Source organism: Rutilus rutilus, assembly GCF_951802725.1.
Source record: "Rutilus rutilus genome assembly, chromosome: 25".
Taxonomy (NCBI): domain Eukaryota; kingdom Metazoa; phylum Chordata; class Actinopteri; order Cypriniformes; family Leuciscidae; genus Rutilus; species Rutilus rutilus.
This window is the reverse complement of record NC_140229.1, coordinates 4,823,310-4,836,871: the sequence shown is the minus strand read 5'-3', so window position 1 is coordinate 4,836,871 and position 13,562 is coordinate 4,823,310. Positions and strand designations below refer to the sequence as shown.

The window sequence follows — 13,562 nt, the reverse complement described above, 5'->3', positions numbered from 1 at the left end:
CTGTCAGAATTAATACAATAATGCATGCGATACATTTTTTCAGTTTAACGCGTAATAAATATTTGACGCAATTAACACAAGATCCGTTTTTTTTCATCATACTTTGGCTGCGCTACAGTATATGATCACGCTATCATTCATTCAACTGCTTTTAAACCATTTAAGCGCAATACGACACTTAAGAAAAGAAGTTAAATCTGTACTGGTGCGCTGTCTGTGAAGCGGCTCTGTGTGAACAAGCATTTGAAACGCGCACAGAAATCCACTTCAGACATCGCGCCAGCGCCGCATTGAGTTCTCTTTCATGCTTGAATGGACAAAAACAGAGCCAAAATGCTGCTTTTGTCGAGTATCCTCATAAGCACGGTCTTAAATTAGTTAAATAAAGTGTTAAATGACCGTAAAGAGTTGTGAGGCCATGTGTCAGATCTTAAAGTGACAGCAGCCTAATATTCCTGCTGCTGTCTGTCATTAATGTTAATCAAAGAACAAAAGACAAAGAGATAATCACACACTGCTCTTGACTGAATAACTTTTGTAGCTTTAATAAGGATTCATCTATATTTAATTTATAATTTATGCAGTAAAGACTGTGAAATGTTTGATAATTTTATTCAATTTCTGTATATTTCTATAAATTTAAAATATTCTGTCTTTATGTTGTTTTTTTATGTTGTTTCTACATTAATTTGGAGATTAACTCTGAAATTATTGCAATATAAAAATATATGAAATGTTAGGTGTGATTAATCGTGATTATTACAATAAAAAGGTGCGATTAATAAGTAAAAATGTTTGTCGATTGACAGCCATAATCATTATATTCAGAGTACACTACTGTTCTGAAGTTTGGGGTCGGTAAGATATTTTAATTGTTTTTAAAAGAAATGTCTTATGCTCACTACTGCTTCACTTATTTGATCAAAGTAAAAATAGTAATATTTTTAAATATTAATACAATTTAAAAAAATTATTTTAGAATATATTTAAAAATATAATTTATTCCTGTGATCAAAGCTGAATTTTCAGCATCATTACTCATTACTAGTCTTCATTGTCACATGATCATTGATGTCACATGATTTGATGCTCAAGAAACTTATTATTATTATCATTATTGAAAACAGCTGTGCTGCTTAATGTTTGTGGACATTTTTTTTTAAAGATTTTTTTCAAGAACATTTATTTGAAATAGAAATATTTTCTAACATTATAAATGTCTCACATTTGATAATGCATCCTTGCTGAATAAAAGTATAATTTCTTAACTTACTCTCCCCAAACATTTGAATGGTGTGTATTCTGAATAAGTCAAAAATTCAAAATAGAAAAAAATACCTAGTTTATGCCAAATTCCATGTTTACTATGGTACAAATATAGTAAATTGTTGGCATTTTTTGGAGATAGTGGTGGCTAGTATCAAGTGACCACAGTTTTGCAATGCTAAACTAATTATGGCTGCATGGATGAGTTTAAATGACTTGGCGAATATAAAGATGTCAGCGCTTGTAGTTGACGTGTTTGTTGTGGTGCTGTGTGATATTTTGGGAGAACAGGCCTGTGTGTGTGTGTGTGTGTGTGTTTTGGGAAATGTTGGCGCACGAGGGCAATCATACGGTCTGCAGGTCATCACAGGCAGCCTGACCGTTTGGCACACCCCAGACAGAGCGTGTCTGTGCGGCCAACATGCCAAGAGCACAGGATTCATCTCCCCACAGAGCGCAGACATACGTGTACATGCTCGAACACACACCCACGCTGGTGCGGAGGGGCTTCACTTCTCAAGTGCTCAAACACAAGAGGCTTTTGTTTGACTGTTTGAGAGCTGCGCTTCTGCTGCCATCCTCAAACAAAGCAATACCACACTTCAAGTGGAAAGATTTCAGATTGCCGCCTTGTCATCGCTGCTGTTGTTTTGACTCAGCTTTTGACCACATCTGACACCTCACTGACGCCCATGCAATGATTCGTTTTCAGTGTATTCGTATTACTGTGGTTTGCAATGGAAACAGGGTTTAAATGTCATGCGAAGGTAATGCCAGTGCTGAAAGAGTTAATGCAAAATGTGGCAAGTTGCAACTGGAGCAAATGTGGGGGGGCGGAGCCAGGGTGGGGTGATTGACACAGAGAGCAGCCAATGACTACGCAGCTCCCTTCCTCAAGAAGGATTCTCTTATTACGCAATTTACCCTTTTCATAGACTAAGACATGTTTCCACTGTTAAAAAACCCTCGAAAATTGAGCAATTTTCACTTGTAAAAATTTAGGTCGGCGACGGCGTGATACAGAAGTTGCAGTACTCTTTTCGTGATGCATATCCGAGTGAAACGGCTTTTCGAACAAGGAAAAAATGTAGAGTGGGACTTGATTTTGCGCATTGGGAATTGATTGGATGGATGTGGTTTTCTATTGGTGGATCTCATGTGAGTGACAGGTTGCCCCGCCCTCGCGCCAGTAAACACATCATCAGAGAGAGAAGAGAAAAGATGTCTTTGCAAGAGGGAGGCGAAGCTATTTTGATTAAAGATTACGAGGCACATGAACGTAAAAAAAAAAGACGTGCATGGATAAATCATTTATAATAAATGCCGCAATATTCCATAAAAAACAAGAATGGTCAATTTTGATTTCATGGTGACTTTAAAGGGTTAGTTCACCCAAAAATGAAAATTCTGTCAGTAATTACTCACCCTCATGTTGTTCCAACCCCGTAAGACTTTCGTTCATCTTCAGAACACAAATTAAGATATTTTTGATGAAATCTGAGAGCTGGCTCACCCCTCCATTGGCTTCTATGGGATCGAAACTTGCCGGCCCAGAAAGTTAGTAAAGACAATGTTTAAAATAGTCCAAGTGACTGCAGTGGCTCAACCTTAAGTTTATCAAGTGATGAGAATACTTTTTGTGCGCAAAAAACAAACAAAAATAACGACTTTATTCAACTATTCATTTTCTTCTGTGAGGGCCTCTGAGTGAGTTCACGTAGTGTAACAGCGCAGCGCTTCTGGGTTGTGCGTCAGAACGTAGGCTCACTATTGGCCAGCATCACACGCATCACACACGACCAGCGTCGGCCAATAGTGAGCCTGCGTTCTGACGCACAACCCAGAAGCGCTGCGCTGTTACACTACGTGAACTCACTCAGAGGCCCTCACAGAAGAAAATGAATAGTTGAATAAAGTCGTTATTTTTGTTTGTTTTTTGCGCACAAAAAGTATTCTCATCACTTGATAAACTTAAGGTTGAGCCACTGCAGTCACTTGGACTATTTTAAACATTGTCTTTACTAACTTTCTGGGCCGGCAAGTTTCGATCCCATAGAAGCCAATGGAGGGGTGAGCCAGCTCTCAGATTTCATCAAAAATATCTTAATTTGTGTTCTGAAGATGAACGAAAGTCTTACAGGGTTGGAACAACATGAGGGTGAGTAATCACTGACAGAATTTTCATTTTTGGGTCAGTGAACTATACCTTTAATTTACATTTATAATACTATACATTATGTTTTATTATCGTTTTGCACTGATATTGTTGGATGAAACCAAACTTGAACTGACTTGAGCTTCATAATGACACATGTAGCTCTACTAGCTGAATCGACTCTTTTATAATTTATGAATTTTGCTACATCTACAGTTATTGAATTGAATTGATGCTGGATAATGACGCTTGCCTTCTGTAGAGCTGCTTCATAGCTGAATCAAACTCGTTTCATAATTGGTGAACTTTACAGTTATTGAACTGAACTGAATTGAGCTGAATAATATTGTTTTGTAAGAGCAGATTGAATTTTGTCTCATATTTGATGAAGTTTGCATCACTGATTCTGCAAAGCTGCATTGAAACAATCTGTATTGTATAAAGCCCTATATAAATAAAGGTTGTTTCTAATACAACGGCTGAGGGATTTGACATCTTTCTTCTGACCACTGTTGATTAAAAAAAAAATCCTCTTTTGGAAAAATCATAGATATGCTATCGCTATTCTTTTGCTTTTGGATCAAATGGGAACGCATGATTGATTTTTGTTGGAGTTTCCGTTCACCACTGTAGAAGTTTACTCAACTATGACGACTTCCACTTTTAAGGACCTGTAAATGTGAAAAGAATCCATAAGAGCTGCTTTTGGGAAGTTGTGATTTGCTGTGAATACTTTGTGCATGATCGCAGCAGCACCTGCAATGCAGCATGGAGTTGACCTGGATTTACCCGAGTGTCACACACACACACACACACACACACACACACACACACACACACACACATGCGGCTATGGAGAGTTTAGCATGACTGAACCCGTTAGGTTGATCAGGGCTATCGACTCAGTGATTATTTCCAATTATAACAACCTACCACTGGGATAAATACTGGGGAAAATAACAATCGTTTGAGCTGTTATAGTTTCTGACAAGCCTATTATCCTGCCATGCTTCTGTGGAAGCAACCGTGAGCACAGTGGCATGTGATTGCACACAGTTGGTGTGTGTACAGTGCACATTATCTTTCATTTACCTCTTGGTGGATTTTATTTGCATCAAAATTGTTTGTATTTAGTTACCTTGCATTTTGTTGTAATATGTTCTTCACGTATGGTAAATGATTGTGATGTTTCTCATTTGTAAGTCGCTTTGGATTAAAGCATCTGCTAAATGTACAATGAATCAATTCCCAATGGATAGAATCAAGTCCTGGCCTATATATATACTTTCTTGTTGAATTTCTCGTGTTAAGGCAGAACAATTAATTGAAGTAAATTCTGCTCCACTCCAAGTTTGCATCGCTTATAACTTGCATTTGGGAAGTTTGGGCATCTGTTTTCCTAAACTTGTAAGGAGAAGCACTTTTAAACTGGCTGTTGTCAACAGAAGAGAAGCATTGGCTGGTCCAGCCTGAAAAATGCCTTTTTTTTTTTTTTTTTTTTCATGATTTGAGCATTTGGAAACAATTTATGAGGCAGTTGTCACTCAGATTTCATTGGTGACTTCAAATATGAAATTTGATCATGAGTTTGGTGAACAACTTTGGAGAATTTGATTGATGTTTCCCCATTCAAAGAGATGATTGCAATAGCTGCCTGAGAGGCGTTTCAAAGATGGCCGCCGAGTGAAATGACTTGCCTGAAAGGTACTTTGGTAAAACCTGGATTTAAAAAAAAAAAAAATTCAAAGCTTTAAAGCAGGGGTGTCCAAACTCAGTCCTGGAGGGCCATTGTCCTGCAGAGTTTAGCTCCAACCCCAATTAAACACACCTGAACCAGATAATCAAGGTCTGATGAGGTGAGTCAAGTCAGGTGAGTTTGGACACCCCTGCTTTAAAGGGTAACTCTCGCCAAATTGCAACCTAGGCTATTTTTGTTAATCTACCCGAGTCAAACATTCGTGTAAAAGCATAATTAGAATGGAAACGCCACTTTTAAGATTGACTGTATTTTCGTTTTAGGTCAAAATGCCTTTTGAATGGGAGTGCATGGGGCACTACAGTGATAGCATCAAAATTGCTATTTTTAAAACACTAAGAAGGCTCGACACAACATGAAACTGTGCTTGAAGTATCACCAGGGGCTCTACACATGAACTCGAGCATTGACAACATTGTTGATGTACACAAAGTTTACTAAAAAGAAAGGTTTTGTACGACTCACTTTATAAGTTAGTGTTTCCGGTGGCTGGAATTTTGTCAGTCAAAACTAGTCGATCTACGAATGCAACGTAATGAACTGACTCCAATATGAGGGAATGTCATGAACTTGTAATTCCAATGAACAGCATGATAACTTCCACACTTAGCTCATGGCAATATCTATTCAAATAATAGTAATAATTTATATTGAAACAAGCTTTAGGAGCTCTCCATATTTACGCTCCTCATGTTACGTTGCATTCAGAGACCGACTACTTTTGACTGACAAAATTCCAGCCACCGGAAACACTAACTGATAAAGTGAGTCGTACAGAACCTTTCTTTTTAGTAAACTTTGTGTACACAAACAATGTGGTCAATGCTGGAGTTCATGTGTAGAGCCCCTGGTGATACTTCGAGCACAGTTTCATGTTGTGTCGAGCCTTCTTAGTGTTTTAAAAATAGCGATTTTGATGCTATCACTGTAGTGCCCCATACACTCCCATTCAAAAGGCATTTTGACCTAAAACGAAAATACGGTCAATCTTAAAAGTGGCGTTTCCATTCTAATTATGCTTTTACTCGAATGTTTGACTCGGGTAGATTAACAAAAATAGCCTAGGTTGCAATTTGGCGAGAGTTACCCTTTAAAGGCTCCCTGTGATTTTCTGCCAAAATAAAAGCTTGATAGTTTACCGGTTAAAAATGAAGAAATCAAGACATTTTTAAATGCCATAAATGTTAGTGTTGTAGTTTTACAGTTTTACTCTAAAATATTTTTTTTCTTACTTGTTTTTTTTTTAATTTCGCAGTAAAATATTGATATATATAATCACAAAAATGTTGACCAAATTGTGCAACTCTACAAACAGGCACAGTAAAAACCTGGAGCTTTTTTCTTTCCATGCACATTTTATATCGCAACTGCAATTTCTATCAGAACAAAACCCAATTAGATGTTTTCTCCCCCTAATTGTGCAGCCATGTCCTGTTTCGCTCAGAAATATGTCACATTATGGGGAAACGGCTTGGGAATGCCATTTCATGAGTTGATTTACATATTGATGGGATTTAGGGGGTACATTTAAAATGACAGAAGAGTTACAGCAACAAAAACAACCTCTTCAATTCTAAATGTTAGATGAGGCAAGACATTTGTGAGTGTGTTTTTTTTTTTTTTTACTAACATAACTTGAGAGAATGCATCTTTAATCCCCATAACTGATGTGAGTGATGTGAACAGGCCAGTGTACTGTAGCTGTGGCGTGTGGTTCATTACTGTAGTCTGATCGGATGGAGTCTTTCTCTCGGCAGGGTCTGGTGCTCTTTGCTGCAGAGGCGTTTTGTGGTGTTTGGGTGTCAGCATTCTCACAGCTTCACACCAGTCACTCCGCTCAATGTGACAACTTCTCGAGCTGTTGTGTGTGTGTGGATTTTTTTTTTTTTTTGGTCTGTTTGGGAGGGTTGCAAAGAGGCCTCAATTAGGTTCTGTAAACCGACTATAGCTTCAATAGCAATTTAAATGGCTCAGATAATGCATTTTTTAATGTAAGTGCGTTTCGTCCCTGAGGTCTACTTAATCTACACTACTGTTCAAGTAGGATCATGGTTTCCTTAAAAATATTAAGCAGCACAATTGTTTTTAACATTGATAATAATAGTAAATGTTTCTCGAGCAGCAAATCATCATATTAGAATGATTTTTGAATGATCATGTGACACTGAAGACTGAATCACAGGAATAAATCACATTTTAAAATACAATAAAAGTTATATTATACAATATTACTTTTGTTAAAACAGTTTTTGGTCAAATAAATGCATAAGAGACTTCTTTCAAATACATTACAAACATCTTCCTGACCTCAAACTTTAAAATGTTACTGTATTGAATCGTGACTGTTTTGAATGGAATGGGACTGGGGTAAAAACATGTTATTAAATATTCTCTTGTTGTGCAACAGGTTTGTAAATGCTTCTCGTTACAAGATTGGAAAGATGTTTGGTGCGTGTGCTGCTCAGGGTGTGTTCACACTTGGCATGTTTGGTTGGATTTTGTCACTTACTGTTTTTCGCCTACTATATAGTACAAGTATGCGATTTCGGATGCAGCCCTAATGATGGTGGGATGATAGACAGCCGGCCGTGTCTGTTTACCGGGACTGAATCGTGAAGCGCTGGAGATAATCTGTGCCCTGTTACCCAGCTGTCCTCCTTCCCGTATGACTCATGCATGGCAGACAGCAGGAGTGTGCCGGAGCGGTCCAGGTCTCTCGGCTGTGTGCGTCTGTCTCTCCGTATCATGCAGATTCCTTCGAGTCGAGCATGTCCTCCACAGTCAGACTAGAAGAGGTTGCGCTGGTTGGCCGTTGCCGTGTGGTTTACAGTAGATCCTGTGGTCTGCATGATGCTGAGCGTGACCTTTGCTGCCGTGTTTGAAGTGATGTACAAACCGCTTTAAATGTGCACTTTAAAAGGGTTTAACCCATGTGAATGGAGCAGGAAAACAACCGTCACTGCCCTTCAGAAGTATAAAAAAAGCATTGCTCAAAAGATTTGAAATTAATTATGAATGTGATTTTTCTATTTTCACATCAAACATCATGCATTCATCCTGCCATGACAACTTAAATGAGTTATTTTCAGGATATTGGTGCCATTTTGTGTTTGTTTGTTCCATCTACGAAATGCACAAAAAGTTTGGAGTCAGTAAGAATAGTTTTTTTCTATTAAAGAATTGAATACTTTTTATTAAGCAAGGACACATTAAATTGATCAAAAGTGACATTTAAAGGGATATTTCACCGCTGGAAAGATGAATGTGTATTTAAATTGGGTCATTTATGTAGTAGAAATGTGAAGTTGGTGCCTTCTAGACTGAGAAAAGCCAGAAAATGTATTTTTGGCTCATGTGGCTGAAAGACTACAACTCCCAGAATGCACTTGCTTCGCTGCTCTACGAGGCCACTCCCAAGCCACGCCTACCGGTTACAGAGGGCAGTATCGGGAGAAATGATACAGCTAGGCTACTAGTCGACTCGAAACTGAAAAGACGGCGTTTTATCGTGAGATCCCCCTATGGGCGGGTTGAAGACATGCGGAACGAGCTCCTCCTACTGGCTGGAGTCTCTCGCCTCTGCACAAAAAAGCCTCAGATGATGCTAAATAACAATTTTTGCGTCATCAGAGGTTTTTTTCCAGACACACAATACAGAAATCTCTCGTCTCAGGGGGACATGAGGGAGGGAAGCACGTCATGCGAAAATACTACCGGGTTTCTACTGATACAAAGCTTAATGCTAATGACACTTACAATGTTCTATTTGAAATAAATGCTGTTCTTTTGAACATTCTATTTGTCAAAGAATATTTAAAAAATGTATCACTGTAATTTTAAGCAGCTCAACTCCTCTCAAAATTGACAAGAAATTGTTACATTTTTAAAATAAATGCCTTTGTAAAGCATAGGTACTAACCCCAAACCTTTGGATGATACTCTATGTCTTGCATTATATGAGCGAATAAGTGTGTCTGCTTTCTGATACAACACTTTTCACGCCACTTTTCACAATATAAACGCAAAATAGACCCAGTTAGCAATAGGTAACAATATGATAAGTACAGAGTCACCAACAGAGCACTGAAGTAACGAAATGGGGGCGATGATGCAACACAAAGTATCCCAAACTAGAAAACACGTGGCCTATTTACGTATTTGACGGACTGTAAACAAACCTGTCACTACTAAAACTATTAAACATCAAAAATAGATTGAAAGATCTGGAAAAAAGCCCATACATTTACTGGCCATAAACCCTCCTCTCAAAGAAATCAGGATTTCAGGAAATCAGGAAATTGTGATTAAAAAAAAAAAGAAAAAAAAGGTTTACTCTTGATTATGGGGTCAGGATAGTCCGGATGATAGTCTGTGGCGCTGGCCCTTGATAAGTACAAGTAGTCTTATTGTTTATTAATATTCATGGTCTTATTGTGCAGGTTTCATTCATTTTCATAATCTTTCAGCATAATGCAATGACTTTCTCCGCCTCTGACACGACTTTTCCCCTGACGGTAAAAAGCATGTGTGGGCGGGAAAAAATAATGATGATAATCACTCGTCACGATCGGTAGATAAAGTAGTGCCAACTTACTGTTTCACCATGTTTATGTGACATTTCAGCACTTGCATCAGCGTGATTTTTCTCACAGTTTGCAGAATCTGCAGTGTTATTTTTTTATGTTTTATTTTATATTAGCTATTGTTTATATGGTTTCAAGTTACTAAGTTTTTTTTATGGTTCAAGTTTTTGTTTTCGTTAATCACCCTGATCTGCTGTAATGGGATGATTGTCACATTTAGATTCGATTGTAGAGTAGGAGTTGGTCTAGTCATACTCGGTAATCTGGCGGTTAGTTAACAGCTTGATGTTGAGGTTAAAGGGATAGTTCACCCAAAAAATGAAAATTCTGTCATCATTTACTCACCCTCAAGTTGTTTCAAACCTGTATGAATTTCTTTATTTTGCTGAAGAAGATATTTTGAAGAATGTCGGTAGCCAAACAGTTGTTGGACCCCATTGACTTTCATAGTATTTTTTTTCTTCTCTATACTATGGAAGTCAATGGCTACCGTCAACTGTCTGGTTACCCATATACTTCAAAATATCTTCTTGTTCAACAAAAGAAAGAACAATTTAAACAACTTTCAATTAGATTTTTGGGTGAACTATCCCTTTAACTAAAATTCATGTGAAATTAGCATAGTTTCATAGTGGCTAAACATCAACAAAATGATTAAATTCCACAGAATATTTGTGGAATCTATTCATTGGTTAAATTAAGCTTTGTTTACATAAAAAAAAAGAATGTTTACATTTAATCAATCCATCTGCAATTTCTCCATTACATTATTGATCCAATTGTTTTCCCAGATCACCAGAAGCTGGAACGGGAAGCCCGTATCTGCCGTCTGCTCAAGCATCCCAATATCGGTGAGTCTGAAACATCGGCCGTTAAAGTTAGCTTCACAGATGCACCTGAACTTCTCCATGATGACTAAATGAGCTCGAGGGACAATGATATGGAAAGCTTTCCTGTTAACTCTTTCCTTGCCAGCGTTTTTGATCATTTTCACCAAAGTTTCATGGCCCCCAGAATATTTAGTTGTATGAATTTCTGAATGTGCAATATTTCAAAAGAAGAGACTGCTTTAAAAAAAAAAAAAATCAGTTTTATTCTTGCTTCATACCTTCCTTTTTATGCAACACTTGAATGTGGGTGAGTTTCGTAAAAAAAATTCAATATTTTAAGCAAAAATCGAGTTTTTGTCAAAGACCATCCAGATCGGATTCAGAACGATGATCAAAACACAGATGGAGTAGATCGAGTCCATCAACGCCCCGGAAGCTTCACAGTCCTACAGCTCGTCCTGGGTCGACATTTCATTCAGTAACATTAGGCAGTTTTGATTTATATGCTGTTTAATGTTGATGATCTCGTTATTTTACTTATCGCTTGTTTCTGCTGCTTCTTCGCCCGTATTCTGATCAGGAGATTCAGTAATCTTTCAGAAGATGTGTAATAGCGCCCCCTACCGTATAACAGTGAAAACACGGAAATCCGGAAAATTCTGTCAGTGGCGTGGAAAGAGTTAATTTCATTTCATAATCTGTTCTTTGAGTTGTGCTGTGAGTGAATGGCAAATTGAAAGTATTTGATGATATTATGACTCTCTTTATCTTTAATGCAGTGCGGCTCCATGACAGTATATCAGAGGAAGGCTTCCATTACCTCTTATTTGACCTGTAAGTGTTTCCATATAATGTGGTGCATAATATCTCTTTCTCTCTGCTTTGTTTTTGCTCAGTGCGCTTCAACAGACGCCCACCCACTCTACCTTCCCCATAGCATCCCTCCCTCTCTCTCTCTCTCTCTTTCTCTCTCTCTCTCTCTCTCTCTCTCTCTCTCTCTCTCTCTCTCTCTCTCTCTCTCTCTCTCACTCGAGAGCCAGTTTCCATAGCAACAGAGCCGGGCTGCCCAGTCTCAGAGAAATCCTGCATCAGGGGTTTCCCCCCCGAAGCCCCAGTGATCTCTCTTCTAGAGGATTCCCCCATCCATACTCTCTCGCTCTGCCTCGCTTTCTTTTCCTGTCATACGCAACCATGCACACGCATGCATGTCTGTAAATTAACATCACAGCTGTCTTTAGTTTGTCCTATTTAACTGTGCTTGTTTAATGCTGATGTCTTCATTTATTACTTAACGTAATTTACTGTTGCAAAGGTGAAGTATGTCAATTCTGCAGAACAATTAAAAATCACACCATTGGTTGAGCCAGTGTTGCTCTGTCAGGTTATTTACGCTTCAGAGAAATCAACCTAACCCAACCTAGCATAGGAGAAAGTATTTTTCTTATGCTAGTAGTAGTAAAAAAAAATATTCTTTTAATTTATTCATTTTTGCACATTTGCTACTACATTATTTCATTTTTATTTTATTTTCAAAAATATTTTAAACATTTGTATTATTATTATTATTAGTTTATTCAATTAAACTTAAACTTAAAATTAACATTTTTACATGTATTGTATTATTTTATTTTATTAATATTTTATTAAATATTTTATTTTATTAATATTTTATTAAATATTTTATTTTATTAATATTTTATTTGACAAAATATATTCAATTGTTTCATTTTGTTTGCATTCCTATTTTCCTTTTTTTTTTTTTATTGAACCCATTACACCCAGCGAGAGTGCAAATGCTTCTGCAATATGAATGCACAGTTTTTGCGATGCCAGTGTAAAGCACACCAAACTGAAGCTGAAGAATTACAGAATCAATTTGCGTTTGATTATGGTGACCGTGGTGCCGATATCTTCTCTCTGTCCTGCAGTGTGACGGGTGGAGAGCTGTTTGAAGACATCGTAGCCAGAGAATATTACAGTGAAGCTGACGCCAGGTAAAACAGCTTCTCCATTTTCTGTTATCCAGTCCAGACCCTCCCACGACCATTTCCTCTCCATCCACATTTCTGCTTTCCTCTTTCGCTCGTTTTAACTGGACAAACGTATGTACTTCGCACACATTCGAGTATAATATGGGAGTGATACTTTGGTCCACATCATGCGAGTGATAAATGAGTTTTTTAAATGTTTGAGGCAGTGTCTCGCTCTCTCCGTGCAGATCCCTTTTCCTCCAGTTTTCCCATCGGCTTCATTTTTCCCCCCGTTCCATCTATTCCTGTTTTTCAGATCTTCTCACAGACACACACAACGACACACACACACACACACCCACACGCTGCAGTCGCCCTCAGGAGAAAAGCTTTAATCAATTTGACTGTGTGGGAAAGCACGTGGGAGTGAGAGATGCGGCGAGAAACAGAAAGGGAACGAGAGATACTTACCGAGGGAGGAAACACAAGAGCTGGCGAGTGATGAGACTACACGGCTCAATGAGCTCATCCGCCATATTCGTGGGTAGAAACGTGTCACGATGCCGCCCATCCACCGTCAAGACGATGAAATGTATCCCCTCCGCCTGCCTCCTCTAGAGCAGTGTCTGAAAGTAGGCCTCTAATTCACACACTTAATGAGAGTGTCAGCTCATATTCAGCCCTCTCCAGCACAGCGGCACACGTGAACCCGCACACTGGCTTCATCTGAGCTTCAATAGCTCTAGAAATCCCTGACAGAGACTTAATGTCATTTATAATATGTAGTTTGGGTGTTCTGGGTGGTTTCCCGGGTGAAAAGTCTCTGTGATGTTCTGGTTTGTAGATATGGCTTGGGTTCCTTCTTTTTTGCCGTTTTATTGTTTACTAGTTTGATCACTCAAACTAACAGCCTAAGGACACGATTCATGGCTCAAAAGTGAGAATTTCTTCTTTTTTTTGGCCACAAAAACATTTATTTAAATTTCAGTAAGTACATACATT

General features: G+C 38.2%; 1 protein-coding gene across 19 annotated transcripts in view; it reads left to right on the top strand.

Moving 5' to 3' along the window:
• Window positions 1-13,562, top strand: part of camk2b2 (calcium/calmodulin-dependent protein kinase (CaM kinase) II beta 2) — a 71,922-nt gene that overhangs the window by 6,071 nt on the left and 52,289 nt on the right. For all 19 annotated transcript variants that reach the window (XM_084400170.1, XM_084400171.1, XM_084400169.1 and 16 more), the window contains exons 3-5: window positions 10,552-10,611; window positions 11,370-11,424; window positions 12,519-12,584. In XM_084400170.1, the coding sequence (XP_084256296.1) occupies window positions 10,552-10,611; window positions 11,370-11,424; window positions 12,519-12,584 (181 nt within the window). The remainder of the gene's footprint in view (window positions 1-10,551; window positions 10,612-11,369; window positions 11,425-12,518; window positions 12,585-13,562) is intronic.